The sequence below is a fragment of the Erpetoichthys calabaricus genome, chromosome 8 (genome assembly GCF_900747795.2).
Source record: "Erpetoichthys calabaricus chromosome 8, fErpCal1.3, whole genome shotgun sequence".
In the NCBI taxonomy this organism is placed as follows: Eukaryota; Metazoa; Chordata; class Cladistia; order Polypteriformes; family Polypteridae; genus Erpetoichthys; species Erpetoichthys calabaricus.
In genome coordinates, this window is record NC_041401.2 from 175001072 (window position 1) to 175017946 (window position 16875).

Consider the following 16875-nt stretch of genomic DNA (forward strand, 5'->3'; position numbering starts at 1 on the left):
CAAATTCTGTACTATCTCTGATAGTGTAAGTGTATGGACACCTGCTTGTTGTGGAGATTAAATAATGACGTTTTATGGGCTGCAAGAAAGCAAAATTGGCAATCTTTTTTTAAAAGATTTCCTGTGTTTGCACCTGTTTCAGCCTCTGCACTAATGAGAAGTCAAGCGTGAAGTCAAGCAAGACGACTCCTTTTATTGGCTAAATAAAAAGATTACAAGATGGAAGCTTGCCTCGCAGTTAGGAGACCCGGGGTCACTTCCCGGGTCCTCCCTGCGTGGAGTTTGCATGTTCTCCCCGTGTCTGCGTGGGTTTCCTCCGGGTGCTCTGGTTTCCTCCCACAGTCCAAAGACATGCAGGTTAGGTGGATTGGTGATTCTAAATTGGCCCTAGTGTGTGGGTGTGTTTGTGTGTGTCCTGTGGTGGGTTGGCACCCCGCCCAGGATTGGTTCCTGCCTTGTGCCCTGTGTTGGCTGGGATTGGCTCCAGCAGACCCCCGTGACCTTGTGTTCGGGTTCAGCGGGTTGGAAAATGGATGGATGAATATGGAAGCTTTCAAGGCAACTCTGGCCCCATCTTCAGGCAAGGAAGCCTTCACTCCATAAAATATAATATTAAATAAAACAGGGCCATGAGACAAATAACCAGGAGCCCAGCACCTCCAGCTAAGGTTGAATATTTTTAAATTCTGTTTTTGTAAATTTTTAGCAACTGTCGCTAACACTGCTATTATTAACATAAATGACTTTGTAGCTACTGGTTTGAATTATTTTCTTTCCTTTTTTTTGGTTATTTGTGAGTAACATGTTGTATACTATGCATTAAAATATAGTATGACAATATAGCATGCTCACCAAATTATTTCACCAACTAATTAAATTTAATTGATCAATAATACATTGTTAAATACTAACAAATTAATTAGATAATAGTAAGCCTTGTATCCCAAAGGTCAGTCTTCACCCTGCATTCTTACTAGGATCCCATCAGAGAATACAAACTCCCACCTGATGACGGCTGGTCCTTTTCCAAGGTCATATCTAAATTCCAGAATTCCATCATTGAGAGCCAGTGAAATGAAGTCACCCTTGCCATCGGTTTTCTGCCCATTGTAGAAAATCATTCCAGTAAGGTCTTTGGCCAGGAATGTCACTGTCACGGTAAGCTTTTCCCTACAACACCACAAATGACAACAGAGGATTATCATTTAGACCTCATGGTCCAAGTCTCGTATTTTGGTCTGTACTGACTGGCTTCACCAAGAGAGGCTTGTATGGCTGCCAGACAGTAAACAAAACAGACATCATAATAAACGTCCAAGACAGAGATAACAAAGAGCTGCCGCTGAGCTGAGGGTTAAATTGAATTTACACCATAAAAAGTACAAAGATACCACAAAGACAATAGAACATGGAATGCCCACTGAGAATTGACAGCGATGGAGAAACCTTAAAGAAAGAACTAATAATTGCTACCAGGTGATGATCTCATTGACCTGTTTGGACTTGCGACCATACAATCCCTGAAGTGCTAAGCCCTTAGCTTATCTTTCCCAAATGTGGCAGCATCTGCTATGAATGACTACCCATCAGAAAAATGTTAATGCCAGCTCGTCACTCACCGCAGTTCCACTCCGTATGTCTGCAGCCCTTTCAGCTCCAAGAACGAGTCCCCGGTGAACTGTGGGATGAAAGCTTTTGTACTGTCGTGTGGCATTACTAAACAGAAAAACAGAAAGCCAACCGCATTAAAAATATGAAAGCCACACAAAAGGTTGGTGAGAGTTTGTGATTAAATCGTAATATGTTTCCAAATGTTTCACTGCTGTGGCATTACACCACAGACTCTCTTAATTGTATAGCAACAACAACCACAGCCCAAAGGTCCGGCTATGAAGCACCACTGGTCCGATGAAGGGAGAAGATGGCACTTTCCTTTTTTGTAATTCCAGAGCTGCTATTCCTGCTGTCCGTGTGTGGGTGGCTCCTCTTTATATCAAAGTGATTTGCTTCACCATAAAGGTGTTTACATAAAAAATATTTTTTTTTTCAAATCGTCCTTATGATCTTCCTAATTACTGATATTTGTTGAATTGCCTCATAAGGCATCTTGTCATTTGCTTGATCGGAACTGCAATATACTCTTTAAAACAAAGCCTGCTCTTATAGATTTACCAGGTCACACACTCGCATGAAAGCTGACCCTGTTGAAAACTGTAGAAACATAACCTGGAGTCTAATTGGTTTTGTACAGTGATGTACCAAACCAAGAAAATATATTTGTTTATTGCCACATTATCATAAATTGGTTTGTATTACAATTAGTTTTATTAGTTAGATTTAGAGGTTTTGTAAAAAAGATCAACTGATTCAGGGAAAATTTTTATGAGTATTTGGACTCGAGGCTAAAAAGGAAGCGTGACTGGCCACTAAACCAGGAGACCCATATTCATTAAGTTTGTGGCCTGCAGCACTTGTATTCCAACCATCCATCCATTATCCAACCTGCTATATCCTAACACAGGGTCACGGGGGTCTGCTGGAGCCAAACCCAGCCAGCACAGGGCACAAGGCAGGAACAAACCCCGGGCAGGGTGCCAGCCCACCGCAGGGCACACACACACACAATGCCACTATTCCATTTTACAGCCTGTTTATCCTGTTCTGGGATGCAGGGAACCAGTGCCTCTGTTGAAAGCACTGGGGGAAGGTGGGATTCACCATTTATGGAGCTTTTCCTTTTGTCTTTTATACAATTTATTAATCATGAAACAGTTATTTAAACTTGGCAAGCAAAAGAGAATTAGACATCAAACATCCATCCATTTTTTTTCTAATAATGGACTGCAAAACCTAGATTCTCTTCTGACAGCATCAAACATAAAGAAGGAATCAACTCTGGATAGGACAGCAGTGTCACGCGCACTTGGCCAATTTAGAATCATCCAGCAACTAATCAAAGTTATTAGAGGAAACTGTCATGAGCATGAGGAGAACACAAAACTTCATACAGATGGCACCACAACGGCAAACTGAACCAGTATCCAAACATTGTAAAGCAGCAACTTGTGCTGCAGTGCTATCGAGACATCATGCAGATATACATAATTTGTATAATAATGAAGCAATACCTTTTTCACAATGTCTTCCTTCTCTACCCATTGGACATTCACATTTGTAGCCCCCTTCTGGTAAGACTACGCACTCTGAGGATGGATGGCATTTACTTGGCTCACATGGGTTGTGTTCATCGGCGCAGGTTGCACCTTTAAAAGAAAAATGGGTGAATGCAGTAAAACAAAGCAGGGGACATAAAGTGAATGAGAGTCACTGGGACAGAAGCCATGTTTTGCAAAAATCAGGTTCTCCAGCTATACTCAAATGACAGTGTTAAAAAGTCTTATCATTTAAAAATGACCCACACCAGAATGGCAGTGTTTTGGAGTTTGATGATTTAGATGATGTTGAGTTGGGTGTGCTTGAAAGCACACCCAGGCTACAGATCTGTGCTGATATCCCAATCACTGCCAAAAAGAGATCCTACTCTGCTGGGCCCTTGAGCAAGCCCCTTAACCTTCAATTGCTCCAGGGACACTGTACAATGGCTGACCCTATGCTCTGACCCCAAGGGGTATGCGAAAACTAACAAATTCCTAATTTGTGCTTCAAAGTCTAAGTGATCACATTTCAGCCATTCTTGGGACTGATGAATAACACCTATGAATATGATTTCAATCAGACTTTTGGAGTAACAAGGAGAGATATGAATATCAAAAAACCTGAACAGTAATGGCTTGCTCTGAATTAACATTTACAGTATTTGAAAAAATAAAGGCTTTGATTTGAATGAAACTAACTGAGATATAAACATTGATCAATGATATTTGAATCACAACAACATCATTTAAATGACCTTTGCTTGGATTTAAACATGGAATTAATAAATTCTAAAAGGGATGTGACTAACACTTGGTGATTAGGACTAAAATGGCAGTTCTTTGGACTTGTAAGCTCAATATTTACCCTTAAGACACTTTTCAACTGAAAAATGTAAATGTAAGTGACGAATGATCAACTGAAATATTGAAAACTGCACTTTTTGGTCACTTCTGCAGATCACATTTAAATGGCCTGTCACTGTCAGTTGGTTATGCAGATTCGACATAGAGGACATCGATCAGACCTAAATGATAGTCAGTTTGACTCAGCCATGGATGAACAACACTTGAATAATCAAAAATTAGATTTACACACTTGGGAAGATCACATTTAAACAGCATATAATCAGGAGTTGGTAAATAAAGCAAACGATCAGATATTAATGATATTCACTGATCAGACTTGAATGAAAACCAGTATCTCATATTTAAATAATGACTTACTGCACAATCGGACACGGACGACACGTAAGCAGCGTAACCAGATCTAAATGACAGTCTACAGGTATACTGTGTGAAAATGGAATGATGGAAGCTTATGCTGGGACATCTGTGTCGTGTGCTTCAAGGACTATTTGCTGTTCTTTACAAGTAACCATTGTTGTTTTGGGTTGTACAATTCATTTCTGACATTGACTTCCTTTTACAATGTTGTTTTCAAATATTTATTAATTATTTGTGTCTTTTTTGACACATGTGCACTAATTATTTTCAGAATTAAACCCTGTTTGAGTTTGTTGAAATATTTTTATATCTTTCAACCAACCATGCCACATTTATTTTTATGGGCACAGCCATCTTAGGATTTCTTGGACGGATGACGGGAACTGCAAATTGTTTGATGCTTCTATAAAGGTTGGCACTTAAACTTCATGATCATCCAAGTTTGCAGATAAAAACTGAAAGAATCTTTTGTAATAGTGTGCATTTGTTTGGCTAGTTTCTATATTAAAAACTCTATGCCTTGAAATTTAGACTAAGAGTTTTGTTTTCCTAATTTGGTTTTGATGAAAGACAGGCCAGATTTGGCAGTGCAGACCTTTGCTAGGAATTCTGACTGTGCCTAATTCTCTGTCAAATCACCTGTGCCTCATTCAGGCCTAATACATAAATGGTGGCGGTGTAATTACATCATGCAATGCACTGCTAATGATCATGTGACTAGCAAGACTTACTGTAGGTACTAACAACAATATGTCTGTGGCCATGTCAAAAGACATACAGAATTGTGGCTATTACGAGAAAAACAAATACAAAATGGCATTGTGAAGATGTCAGTAAAAAAAACCAAAACAATAAAAATTAGCAATGCCACTAAAAAATATCACATGTGCAAAACTCCTTGTAGAATAAATCAGCAAACTCACAAAACATGATTATGGTACATATGACCAAAAGTTGGTAATTATGATTTGAATGGTGGTTATTTGAACTAAGAGCACTGATCTTATTTTTATGATGGTTGCTTAGACTCAGATATGGATACATGGAATTTGAATCATAGAAGGTTGAATTGGGACACCAATGTCTATCATATCTGAATATCATTTAACCAGGTGCTAGAAATTAAGACTTGAAAGATTGTCGTCTTGAGTGATATCCAGAATGAGCATAGACAGACACAGATGAATAAGACCTGAATGTACCATAATACCATATTTGGTGATCTTCAATTCAATTATGCCCATTATTGACTGTCAGGTAGCACCACGTAGTACTTTATTGGACGAAATGGGCTTTGGATGCATGGTGATGTTTAGATAACTCTTAGACATTGTTGAAATGAGCAACAGTTGGTATACATGAACATAAACATGACAAAAGTAGTAATACAAAGCCAAATAAAAAAGGAGTAGCTAAAGTCAAGACTTTGGGAAGTCAATTAATAAAAGAAATCTGGGAAAAGATACTGAAAGGGACATCTAAAATCATGTAAGAGTTGGGATTAACATTGCTTTACATGGATATTACGTTTATGAGCCATGAATATTGTTAAGTAATAGGAGATGCTACTGTCTATAATGAGACATCACTAAATCAATTACAGACTGTCACAAATCCGTGATGAAGATCTGAGTGACAGTCAGCTAAAATCAAATAAGAACAGATCACATGAGAATGATGGCTACATCAGACCCTACAAATATAGTGCAGGATCTGAATGGCATATGACACTACTGTAGGTCACTTGGACGTGGATGTTCAAATTTTTGACTTTAATGACAAGACACATAAAAAGCATATCCAAATGGCCGTAAATTAGGACAATTACCAGCAAAGGCTTTGGCACCTGGTCTTTGAACATTCTGGGTGATTTATTAAATGACACCTACTCACCTACAAAGCCATTGACACACTCGCAGTGGAACATCTCAGCTTCCTTCACTTGGCACTTTGCACCATTCTTGCAGGGGTTAGGATGGCAGGGATTGTTGCCACACTCTCCCACCCCAGTGCCATACAGGACATCTTCGCCTTTCTCTTGCAGGTTGTAGAGCTGATTATTGACATCCAGCATACGAATGCAGCCCACAAGGCCAGAAGTAGCTGAAGTCCTCTCTGTTACACTGAAAGAAAAAAAGTGATCTATCAGAAGAATGCATCATTGTGCCCAGCTGTAAATTCACCCACTGCTCCATATAGCAGTATCAGATTGTGAAAACACATTAAATAAGTCTTTTAAATATGTATTTAATATATTTAAATATGTACCTGCCTGTATTTGTTCCCTATAATTTTCTCACCGTTTCTTTATAGCTACCATACATCTAAAACTAACTCAATTCCATATTTTGGTTAATATCTGATTTTGTTTTTGTTCTTTATTTTGCCTTATACAGTTTCTTGTATTAGGAATTTGTTAGTTTTCGCATACCCCTTGGGGTCAGAGCATAGGGTCAGCCATTGCACAGTGTCCCTGGAGCAATTGAAGGTTAAGGGGCTTGCTCAAGGGCCCAGCAGAGTAGGATCTCTTTTTGGCAGTGATTGGGATATCAGCACAGATCTGTAGCCTCAGAGCCACCACTCTGCCCTTGATTTGATTTGTGCCTGAAAGTTCAAATTAAGATTTGCATGAGACCCAACACCCAGTACAGACTTTTATGCTAAATGTGGCCCACATGATCAAAATTAATAAAAACAAATGCGACCTAACAGACCACCATGAATGCCAAGTACATGGTTGCTTTGCTAATTAGTAAAATTGTTTTTAGTGGAGACCGTCTGTGAATTCATCTACCAAGGGAGGGAAATCGAAAATGAAAGATTGTAGCTGTTGCTTTTAGTGTAATTATCACAGCCTCAGAGGAGAGAATCCAGGACTGGTGGGAGCAAGATGTGGAGGTTGCTGATGAAAAAGAGTGGTTTGACAATTTTAGAATATAACAATTTAAGGATGTTCGAGTACTTATGTCAAGGTCTGTCTGCATGACTTTCTTGGAAAAAGTCTTGCTTAAGGTATGCCATCTCCCTTAGAAAGCCTTTGGGCAAAGTAGTGCACAGTGTCTAACTTGTTTGACATTGGCAAGTTAACGGTGTGATTAATCATCGACTCACCATGCAAAACCTTATGCTATGCTGTAATGCTGGAATACATCACACCTCAAGGATATGATCTTGGGGATGTCTTAGAGCACTGGTGAACACATCTGGGAGTTTATCAGCATGCAGGAGCCATTGACAAATTCCCTTAATTATCTCCCTACTTCCCCACACCAGTAATCATACCACTTATGTTACTTAGAATGGCTGGGGTTCAATACTTTTATCATGTGTTGCACTTCATTTTCTTATTTAAAGTAATGACATACAATCAGCTGGCCCTGTAAATTACCATACAATTCCAATTTAAGTGTTAACATGGAAGTCACATATTTCTGAGGTGGATTTAGTACCACATACAAAACTGGAACTAAAGTGCTCTAAAAATTGTGATTCCATGTAGCTTTTTTCTGCTCTCACTCTCTGATCAGATCTTACGTCACACAGGAGTAATAACATCAGAACTGAGTCACTTTTACCTGTATTGTGAACACACAGCTATTACACATTCAAGAATCAACAGTATCAAAAAACAATACTAGCAGTGCATTACTAAGCACTCTGTAAATCTCTGAACTCTTTTACTGTATAGGCCCTGCATTATGTACGTCTATACAGTTTAGGTTGTGTTCTGCTCATGAAGTTTCTCTCTTGAAGCCAGCGCCCTGTTTACTCACATCAACGAGGTCCAGCTTGGCTCACAAAAAACTTCACCTTCCACACGCCATTGCAGGCAAAGTCACAAAACAGATTTTAAGCAACGGTATAAAACGTTGAAAGGGGACAATGGTTACTCACACAGCCATCTGGTCATCTGGTGCTCCTCCAATAAACAGGTCAGTGTCCAGATTGAGTCCATCTGTTCCTGTGGGGCTTTCTCCACTCACAAGTGGCTCCCCATCCACAGAGAGCATGCCAGTGCGTCTGTTGCGATTCACTACCACTTGGTGCCATTTTCCTGGTTCGATCCGCTGTTTGCTGGTAATGATGCCTGTCCCAGAGCCGGTGTTAAATCTTTGCAGTTAGGGTAGGGAAGAAAGAAACAAGACTTTGAGTAATTTCCTTACACTGTGAGGCCAGTACTTCAAAGTTAATTTGGCCTTACAGAAAACAAAATCTCTCTCTACAATGTAAGGTATGGTTATTTAAAACCCTAATTCTCCCTGTGCTGACATATGGCTTAGAGACCTGGATGATAAGGGAAAATTAAAAAAAAAAATCAACATTTGTTACTCTTCTTCAAATTTAAAGTACCGAGAAAACTTTTTGGTGCAGTATATGAAGATGGGGTTTAGTGCCATAGATACAACCATGAGCTCTATACAAAATATACAAACGTCACTGAAGGATAAGTCATGGTGCGCCTAATAAAAATAGCCAGTCTAAGATGGGCAGGAAACATTATGAAAGCAAATGGTTATTTCCCCCTAAAAAGATCTTGATTGGCAGTTGACAGGGAGAAGAAGCATTAGGAGACCAATGTTACAATGGAGGGATTGAGTGAGTGAAGACGCTATATTAGTGGGTTTAAAACACTGGCAAAGGGAGTCCACGAATAGGAAGGAATGTAAAAAGACTTCAGAAGGTCAGAGCCAAAACAGGGCTGTGGCATCGCTGAGGAGGAAGTTTCAGCAGACATGGCAACATTTAGTGAGCTCATCTCAGTTTTAATTAGCCTATAATAAATATCAGATTATACTGGAAATAAATGCAAAGTTTTGTAGAAATGGGCGTGGTACTTGAACAGACAAAAAAAGACAGAACTTCAGTTTTATATGTATATACAAATAAGAATAAGATAAGACAGATTCTAAATAAATGATGTGATGTTACTTGTGAGCAGTTTCAATAAGGCACTCTATTGAGGTGTTGGTGTCATTTAGTGGATATGCAGTGCTATTAATTTAGTATTATATAGTAGTGAACTTGGAGTCCCAAAATAAGTACCAAAAGTACTGCTAATAATGGCCACTAGGTGAGCACATCACTGTCAAACCGCTGCTAGTAATAAGGACAAGCCCTGAATCTTATTGAAATAAAAACATTTATATCACAAAAAAAGTTCTGTGAATACGTGAAGCTCCGTAAAGCACATTAAGCAAAAAGATCTTGCCAGCATGGGCAATCCAAGGTGAACAAGTCCCAAAACTGAAATCCAAAATAAAGTCAAAAACAGAACAGATAGGTCAAAAATCCAGTAATTCACAACAAGCACAGAAAACAGTTACACATAAACTCACCACTCCCAGGTACATCCGAAATGACCCACCAGGAACTGTAGGCAACCCTCCAGATTTATAGGGGGGGCAGTTCCTGGTAGTGATTGGGGAACCATCCACAAAATACGTGGGGCATAAGTATAGGTAGTTTACATACGTAATCAAAAACATAGAATAATGCAGGTAAACAACATAAATCAAAGAATCATAAATGAACAAAATAGACACAAAACATGAATCTGAACACAAGCCATATCTCATCTGATAATGGCAACTATCACTGAGGTTGTTTTAGCTTTTATTTGTTTCTCGATATTTATACACAGAAAATCTAAAATTTTATTAACCTATAGTCCAAATGATACTATACCAGAAAAAAAAGCAAAGTTTTGATGAAAGAGGTGTAGTGGTTTGTGTGTGACGCTCTAATATATACAGAGGATCAAGTACCCGAGGCGGGAACCAACCCAAGACCAGGTGAAAGTCTATGAGAGGGCACACAGCCACACTCATTTACTGCGGGTCACTTTATTCAATCAGTGCCCGTGTAGGATTTACATTAAAAGGCCCTTTTTCTAGAAGTCGCCATCCTTATTTAAATGGACTGCATTTGTGTTCACTATCCTTTTAGGATATGCACAAATATTTATACAGTTTATACAGTATTTATACAGCACTATGCCAATATAACACAAAAGCGGCTCTCAAATCAAATCTAGGGTGGGATTATCAAACCATATTAATCAGGGCATGGGCAGGAGAAACATTTTAAGGCATTTAAAATATCCAAAGCAGAGTGAAATTCATTACAAAGAAAAGATACTCTCTGTACAACCTGTTTGTATAAGAAGGGCACTACTCAGTAGGCTTAGAAATGACCACAATATTGGGTCACAGTGCCAATATACAGAGATGTTATCTTTTTATGATATAGCAAAAATAGCAATTTAATTCTTCTGCATATTAAAATGTATTATTCTGATTTTATTTGTCTTATGACAAAGTTGACATTTTACCCCAATAGATAAAAGTGTGTCAAACTACTGACTCAGTTCAGGCCATATAAATCTTGTTTTTTGACTGTGGAAATGGAAACCTATGGTAACCCTTGTGCCTTTCAAAAATGAGGACTATATGGAAGAATGACAACACTAAGACACTGTGATAAATTCAAGACATTTCTGCAAAAGTAGAACATTGCTGTTCATTCAATTTACAAAAGATTGAACAACTGACAAACTGACAAAAGGTACACTGTCCAGATGTTCAATGTTGTCAAACAGCTATTCTGTAAAGGTCAGTTATAATATAAAAGTAACTGGTCTTAGCCATATTGGTGACTCAGGGTTTTAATATGTATGAAATCATTCATTTTTCCATTTTTATTTACAGTTAATTTAAACGGATCTGTAGAGGTTTAGTTTCGCTTTCACATTTCCTTCTTTGCCTTCAGAAAAAAAAAATCCCAAATAAACATATTTACTCCATGCTGCAACACAAGAGCACAATTTCTTCAAGCTATTTGATCTATTATTTTTTGACAATTGTGTTAATGAATTTGGGATATTGGGAAAAAAACACCATGTGTGTTGGCACATGCTGAAAAAAAACTGAAAAGCATTTAGCAGACTGGATAGGCTATTAGGAAACAAAGCACACTAGCAGTCCCCAATATCAGCCAGGAGAAAGCATCCGTTCATAGACTTGGTGTTGTGCTTCTCCCCTGGCTCCCTCAGACTTGTAATAAGAAGCCAATACTGTTCATTGACTCACAGAAGGAAATCAGAAGGTGCAAAAAGGTCAGGTGATGTGACAACTTTGCATAGATTTTGGAAGACAGCAGATACCGTTGTGCATATTCTGCTACTGCACACTGGCCAAAGAGCCCATGATGTAGTTGAAGGGGTAGATTAACAGGGTGACATCCTTCCACCCCCTCTTACAGAAAACGTTTTATAGTACACATATGAATAGCTGCCTTTGAATCTACTGAAGTCAAATTAAGTTCAAAGATCAATCCACTTTGTTTAAAAAATACTGCAAGGGGTAAACAGTTGAAAACAACACTGACAGCCACTGAAAAATCATGTGAAAGAACAGCAAGGGGAACTGTGCAAGTGCAGCTAAGATTTGGCTTTTGTTTTTTCAGTAGTAATGATCTACTCAAATGCCCACATGCATATTAAGGGAAGCCAAGAGATCCACAACATGCAACAGTCATGAGCAGCCATAATAAATCTTATATTCAAATAGGAGTAGATAACAATAGACAAAACATCAAGGGCACTCTGATGAGAAAATGTTAAACTTAATACTCTAATTTACTTTATTTTGTATACTGTAGTTCCTTTTAACATAGGACACCACCTTCAGTTGTTGGCCATTTGTTACTAGCAAGGAATTGCACAAAGATGCTCCTACTCTCTCTCTTTAGTTGTCCTCCCTGATATGGCAGAAGTGGGATGCAAATATGGATCAGTGAAATCAAAGCCACCATCTTTACCATTGCATTCAAAAATATCTGCAAGGTAGCAGCAGATTTGTCCATTTAGCTGTGACAGTGCTTCTCTCGCACACCAGCAAGCCTCCCTAGGCCTGTGTGCAACAGTACACAAACACAGTATATTTTTTATATTTTTTTTTTGTCTAAATAACTAGAAATCAGAAATTTTAAATGATGTGCTCAGTGCCACACATCTTGCCAGAAGCAAGTCCTGAACTGGCAACCTAGTTCTTCACATTTTTATTTCTTAGCCCATATCAGAGAAAAGTAATCCACAAAAAAATAAAAACAAATCCCTAAACACTGGGGCCTTAACTTTAAGTTCTTATAAAGATGACTAAAAATAACTTTATGCAAACAAAGAAAGAAGGCTGTAAGGAAGCAAGCAAAGCAGACCTACCTGAGCTCCACAAAGCTATTGACAAGAGCCAAAGAGATGAAATCCTTCCCTTGATTCTGTCCATTGTAAAGAAGCAGGCCGTTTGCTTCTGATGAGCGGAACTCCATGGCAATGCGCACTGTGTGATAAGCTTTCATCATTTTAAAAGCCAGATAAGACTTTCCTCCAAATGCAGGTATATAATATTTAACCACTGTGTAAATACAGAGAGAAAAGTGTCTGAGTAAATAAAAAAAAAACAGAAAAGTGAGAAAACTGGCAACATTCTGCTGCCAACTGACATTTGTCCCATGCAGAGTTCCACAGTTGTTCTTGCACAAGTGATCTCTTTAGCTAAACTGCAACACGAGTGTCTGTTGTATCTCTCCATGCTTTCTAGTTTCTGTTTGTGTAAATTTGCTCCTGGGAGATGGTCCTTTATTCTTATTTTGAAATTCTGCATGCTACTGATCTAATGCACAGGCCCATGTGTGGATGGAGTCTTCCACTTTTTACAAAATCATCAGTACTACAGAGGCAGAATTACATTACTTTGTGCTATCCTTAGTAATGAATAGTATCAGGCATGTATTTATTACTCTAAGTTAATCTCTCCTTCCATTGGCTCTTTGTATCTGACAGTATACACATATCAGTACTGATGGAGGGTGTGCTGCATGTTCTCAGAAAATGCAACAACTGGCATTCCCTCACCTAACATCATGGCTTCTTACTTTAGGCTAATTTAAAAAAAATAGCCAAGAAACAAAGCAGTAAAATAGGAGTATGAGGTCTGGAGCCTATCTTGGTCAAATCAAGCAGAAGGCAGGAGGCAACAGTATGGCAGTCCAACACAGGCCAGACTCACATGGACACTCATATACTGTATACTGAGGCTGGCCCAAGTCAGTCACTGTTTATACTAATCTTTACATGTTTGGGACGTGGGAGGAAAGTTTAGGTACGTAGTGCAGAATCTACACAGAAATGAATCAAAAGTACAAAGTCTAGACAGACAGACTGAGCCAAGATGTGAACCCAGGATTATGGAACACTGTGGCTGTCATTTCTATGTTGTCCTTACACATCTTCAAGGGTCAAAGGTTGTGTTAAATGTTAGTACTGACAGCACTCTCCTCAGCCACTTAGTGTGATGCTTCAAAACTGCCTGCCTGCCATACAGGAGCCAAGACCAAGGCAGGACAGTGTTGTGGTTCTTCACAATACATTTCTGGCTAAAGGAGACATATATCGTGAATGGATTTGTGTGAAACTTGCGGACTGAGGCAGAGCCAAGACAGGAAAAACATAAATAAAACAAATATTTTATTCCCCATAAGCAAAGGTATGATCAGAAATATCAGGCAACCATGTAAGTAAAAACCAGGCAAAACTCTTCAACATGCTAGACTGAGGCAATTCTCAAAATCCAGAAGTCCAAATCACCCAAACACTAGATCAGAATTACAAAGTGCATGGACATTTACGGCTTTCACAAACCCTGCAAGGCACAGTACTAGAGATCACGTCCATGTGTGCACTCCACTTTTCATTTTCCACCTTCCAAATTACATGACATGGGCATAATAAGTGCTTCAAGGAGGGCTGAGATGGACTCCAGGACAAAACACAAGTAAGTGAACGATGGATCATGAGACGTGTTAGAGGCAGGGGTACAACAATCTATTTCCTTGTGGTAATTTCCCTCAAATTACTTTTCTCTGTTAGACATCCTGACATCTGTGACCTGTTCTTATCACACCATTGGCTGCCATTTCTAACTTTGTCTTCTTTGCATCGTAAGTCCTAATCCCTTAGCCTCATCCCCTCCACCAACACTATAATGTACAGTATATCATCTGGGAGGTGTGGAACCGAAACTGGAGAAAGGTTATGGTGTGTTCAGGGTGGAGAGACAGGCTTCTAGATTTAGAAGGTGTAATGATGGGTTAAAAAAGCACTAGGAGACAGGAAAATAAGAGCCAAATGGTTGATAAACATCAAGCACAAATTCCAGTGTATTAATTTTTCTGAGTTTGATTGTATGACCATCTGTGTGTGGATAACAAAGCCCTGCTTCTAACTTAATCTTTAGAAAGTGGACATTGTGACACATCCAGTTTATGCAGTATAGTCAGCATGCAGTGTTCATGTGCCATTAACCTACCCGCTTGCGGTCTATAGGCTCTACTTCACTCACTAATTCACTCAACAATGTTTGATGCCAAGTATCTGATACCTCTGCAGGGTTCCACACATATTTATTAGTTGTGACAAGTCAGCCAATTGAGGCCCACTATTAGATACTTGATCAAGTATTATCACTGACATTGTGATTAAAAATATGCTTGTTGGTCTTGAGCTGCCTAAATAGATGCTAAACAGCCGTTGTATGCCATTCAGGTATGCAGTGTTAAATAATTTCAAGTTCCAATATTTCTACCTAATTATCACTAGCAAGCATACATAATAAAATAGCATTACTACCACCATCATACTACTACTGTTGTGAATATAATGAGCATAATTTATAGAATATTGCTAATGAAACTGAACACTAACTTCCCTGACAAGAACAAAGGTTTTTGTGCCACAAGAATCAAGGAACAGAAAAAAATAAAAGTTAAATCTTACGTTTCTCGCAGACTGCCCCTCCTCGTCCAGCTGGGCAGATGCAGGTGAAATCTTTTCCATTATTCTCGCAGGTGCCCCCATGCTGGCATGGATGGGAACTGCAGGGCTTGGCTGGCCTTCTGGTGTTTCTGCTGGTCGTTGTTGTAGGGGATGTGGTGGTCGTCAGGGCTTCTGTGGTTAAGACTGCTACAGGAAGCTTTCTGTTAGGTGGTCTGCGGGTGTTGGCACGAGGGGTAGTAGTGAACCTGCGTCGAGTGGTGGCAATGTTGGTAACAGAAGCTGGCAGAGTCACATGCATTGTGGTTGGTGGGACAGTAGTGGCTGCTGTTGTAGTGGTAGTGGTAGTAACAAATGGCGTAGGGACCCAATCTGGAATGAAACAATATACAACAGGGAATTAATGCACCTCCTAACCAAATCCCCTCCATGAAGGCAAAGGAACATTAGTGTTATTTAAAACCAGTAATCTAGGGATGTGTGGAGGAAATATTGCAAAGCACTAAAACATTGTTGGTTTCCATTTTAATCAGTTTCTACTTTGTTCTCTGTGTGTTTTTCACAAATTTGAATTTATATGGGTATTAGTTCTGCATTTAGTAATTAATATAATATACACTAGTATTTTAACTCTGCAGTGGGCTTGCGCCCTGACCGGGTTTGTTTCCTGCCTTGCGCCCTGTGTTGGCTGGGACTGGCTCCAGCAGACCCCCGTGACCTTGTGTTAGGATATAGCGGGTTAGATAATGGATGGATAGTATTTTAACTGACAATTGTTCACAATGTTCTGCGCCTGCACTTAGTGAAGAGTGTTATAAAAAAATGAGTTGTTAGTTCAGTTTTTCATTCATTTATTTATTTTCTACTGCTTATCAGAAACCGGGTCGAGAAATGAGGCCGAAACATTCCTTTCTCCAGTCACACTCATTTTGTAAGATTCCCAAGGCATTCCCAGGCATTTGGGAAATCTAAAAATTTTCACTTGTAGTTGTAAAAATATACAAACCAGAACAAAATACATTTTGATGAAAATCTTTATATATATAAAATCCAATGTCTGTCTGTCTGTATGTCTGTCCACTTTTCACGAAAGAACTACTTCACGTATTTAGATCGCGTTCTTTTCAATAATTTGTACCACAGTTCATTTACAAGAGCGATGTATTTGCGGGCTGAAGTGAGGGGGAAGCGAGACATCAGGAGTGGGGAGCTGGACAGGGTTAGGGTTAGGGTCACTCATGCACCAGCCTCCGTCTGAATCAGTCTACCTCTAGCCACGTTTTGGACCATACCTTGCTTCCGCTTAGCTAGCTAGTGATACCTGTTTGCTTATTGATTTTTAAAGTTTTTCCTGTTTCACTACTATGCAGGCACAGCCTCGGTGGACAGCTAGTCTAATAAATAAAATTAAAAATCTGTGTTTGTGTGTGTATGTATGTCCAATATACAAATCCACACTGTGGACAAAATGCTGCTAAAATTTGCACACTTCTCTCATTTGATCAGTGGAAGACCGTAGACTATGTACTGACCCAAAATGCTGACCCTGGCGATACATTTGTTTGTTTTCTTTCTCCTTTTTAGTACAACTTGAAAAACAGTGCCACCTGGTGGCTCAAAGAAAATGAAAAAGTGTCTGGTTACACTATATAGCCTAGGTGTGACCCT

General features: G+C 39.1%; 1 protein-coding gene across 9 annotated transcripts in view; it reads right to left on the reverse strand.

Annotated features, from left to right (window-relative positions):
• The window catches only part of agrn (agrin), a 553557-nt gene that overhangs the window by 34549 nt on the left and 502133 nt on the right, over positions 1-16875 (reverse strand). For all 9 annotated transcript variants that reach the window (XM_028807851.2, XM_051931028.1, XM_051931030.1 and 6 more), the window contains 7 exons: positions 15211-15579; positions 12598-12790; positions 8274-8489; positions 6273-6502; positions 3129-3263; positions 1620-1716; positions 1006-1170 (listed from right to left, as the gene is read on the reverse strand). In XM_028807851.2, the coding sequence (XP_028663684.2) occupies positions 1006-1170; positions 1620-1716; positions 3129-3263; positions 6273-6502; positions 8274-8489; positions 12598-12790; positions 15211-15579 (1405 nt within the window). The remainder of the gene's footprint in view (positions 1-1005; positions 1171-1619; positions 1717-3128; positions 3264-6272; positions 6503-8273; positions 8490-12597; positions 12791-15210; positions 15580-16875) is intronic.